This window comes from Gadus chalcogrammus, chromosome 9, assembly GCF_026213295.1.
Source record: "Gadus chalcogrammus isolate NIFS_2021 chromosome 9, NIFS_Gcha_1.0, whole genome shotgun sequence".
Classification (NCBI taxonomy): domain Eukaryota; kingdom Metazoa; phylum Chordata; class Actinopteri; order Gadiformes; family Gadidae; genus Gadus; species Gadus chalcogrammus.
Genome location: NC_079420.1, coordinates 21,335,236 through 21,337,706, shown reverse-complemented (window position 1 = coordinate 21,337,706; position 2,471 = coordinate 21,335,236). Strand labels below are relative to the sequence as shown.

The 2,471-nt window shown below is 47.1% G+C and overlaps 1 protein-coding gene across 1 annotated transcript; it reads left to right on the top strand.

Annotated features, from left to right (window-relative positions):
• The first annotated feature begins 269 nt into the window (after positions 1-269).
• Positions 270-1,211, top strand: foxb1a (forkhead box B1a). The gene has a single exon (XM_056599448.1). The coding sequence runs from the start codon at positions 270-272 to the stop codon at positions 1,209-1,211; it is 942 nt and encodes a 313-aa protein (XP_056455423.1).
• The last annotated feature ends 1,260 nt before the right edge of the window (positions 1,212-2,471 follow it).

Here is a 2,471-nt window from a genome sequence, read left to right as displayed (position 1 = left end):
TCTGATCCGCTGATGGGACCCCTCTGACTTGTGTTCTACACCCAGGAAGATCTGCAGCGTTGACTGCGCCTCCTCCATCCTGACTACTTGGGTACCTCAATGCCCAGCGTGCGGACCATCTAAGCCCCGGTTCGGCTCACATCTTAGATCACAGCATCTCTCAACGACTTGTTTCTGCGCATCTTCTTTTTGGGGTGCATGCCCGTAAAGATTTGCGCGCTTTCGCTGAGGAATTAACGGAGAATTATAGGTGTTTACACTTTTGAAGGATGCCTCGCCCGGGAAGAAACACTTACAGCGACCAGAAACCGCCGTACTCATACATCTCTCTCACGGCTATGGCCATCCAGAGCTGCCCCGAGAAGATGCTGCCGCTGAGTGAGATCTACAAGTTCATCATGGACCGCTTCCCTTACTACCGGGAAAACACCCAGCGCTGGCAGAACTCCCTGCGACACAACCTGTCCTTCAACGACTGCTTTATCAAGATACCCCGGCGCCCCGATCAACCAGGTAAGGGGAGCTTTTGGGCGCTGCACCCCAGTTGCGGGGACATGTTTGAGAATGGAAGTTTCCTGAGACGTCGCAAACGCTTCAAAGTGTTGATGGCAGCGGAGCGCCTGGCCCAGAGCAAGCAGTCGGAGGCGGCGCACTACCTCCAGCAGCAGGCCAAGCTGCGGCTCAGCGCGCTGGCCGCCACCGGGACGCACCTGCCGCAGATGTCCGGCTACAACCTCGGGGTGTCCCAGTCGTCCACCTTTAAGCACCCCTTCGCCATCGAAAACATCATCGCCCGAGAGTACAAGGTGCCGGGGAGCCTTGCGTTCTCCACCATGCAGTCCATGTCGGCCGGGTACCCCTTGCACAACCAGCTGACGAGCGCCTGGCCCCACATGTACAACACCGGCGTCATCGACACGGTGGCGCCCATTTCCATGGCAGGAGGCGATTACAGCGCCTACGGCATGCCCCTGAAGTCCCTGTGCCACGGCGGGCAGACCCTGCCGGCCATCCCCGTGCCCATCAAGCCCACCCCGACCTCCATGTCGGGGTTCTCCGCCATGCCCCCACACATCCCCGCGTTCCTATCAAACTCTCCGCAGTCTCTGAGCCCCACGTCCCCGCAGACCGCGACGAGCCAGAGCAGCCCCGCTACCCCTAGTGAAAGTTTGACTAACTCCTCATCCATGCAGTCGGTTGCCGTGCATTGACTCGCATGCGATGGCCTGCGAACTCTGGTCCCGGAAAGGCCTTCAAATCAAATCCAAAGTTTATTTTCATGGCGTCGGAAAACACCATCAGGGCGCGAAGTTGGGTGGCGTTATTGATCTATTTGTAGTGAATGTGTCGCTTTAAATGTTGGCCACCATGGAGTCCAGCACATAATCGCACAGATGAATATTGCTCTTCAATATATAAATTATTTACTTGTTATGTTTTAGTCCATAGCGGTGCAGAGGAGTGTTTTACGCGCAGCCGCTGAAGGTTAAAGGGTGGGTTTCAGAATGACATCTAGTGCAAGTGCTGGTGATTCTTCTTGTAATTGTCAGTAATCAAAGTTATCAACCGTGTCATCGTTTCCGTGTGACCTCTGTGTTGTCAGGAGGTCAATTGTAAGGACATCAAATAGGCGAAGACATCCCTGTAAAAAAAAAGACCACGAAATTATGACTTTTCTCAAATTTGAGAATATTGGTGATCAACTACAATATATGTATATTTCAAATTGTGTTATTGAAATGTTGTAAAAATGCACTTTTAGTTTTAATGTTTTAGATATATATTTTGAAGGAAAAAAGAGAAGTGAAGCGTTTAATTTAAAGTGTGCGGTGACCGTGTGGATCTGACGCTGTACGAGTCCTTTTCTGTTTGGATAAAGCATGCCTTCCGAATCTGTGTTGTCGTCGTTTGTTTTTTGTTGATGTTTTTTTGCAAGCATGCTTGCTTTGGAAAAACTGTGCAAACTGCATTGAATTTAAAAACCGGTCATACAAATATTTTCTCATTAAAACTGAACAAAATAATCACAACGTTTTGGATATTTTGTTCCTATTATTACGATACAATTGTTATAATGGTTATTATTGTCATCGACATTACCATAATCAAAAACATATAACTAGAATCTGCAAGTTATTTTCAACATGCTCAGTGTCATGTTTATTTTATTTTCATTTCACGTCGTTGAATGAATTCATTTGGGCTAGGCCTATGAAACGTACAACCATTTATTTTATTTATAAATAATAAATAGTCAAATAGAGCTAAATAATACCATAAAGGAAAATGACCTTAAAGTTAAAACAAGCAAAACATTCCCGGCATATAGGCTAAGAGTATATGCCGGGAATGTTGATTCATGATGATTTCGAATCTCTCTGTTTGGTTCTTGGTTCAAGTTTCTATCTATAAGCCTATACATTATTTCATATCTGGGGCTCTTTTAAAAGGCTCACAACAATATCACAAAC

What these genes read in the sequence shown, in the direction of transcription:
- foxb1a (XM_056599448.1), top strand. Translation starts at nt 270, where the DNA reads ATGCCTCGCCCGGGAAGAAACACTTACAGCGACCAGAAACCGCCGTAC.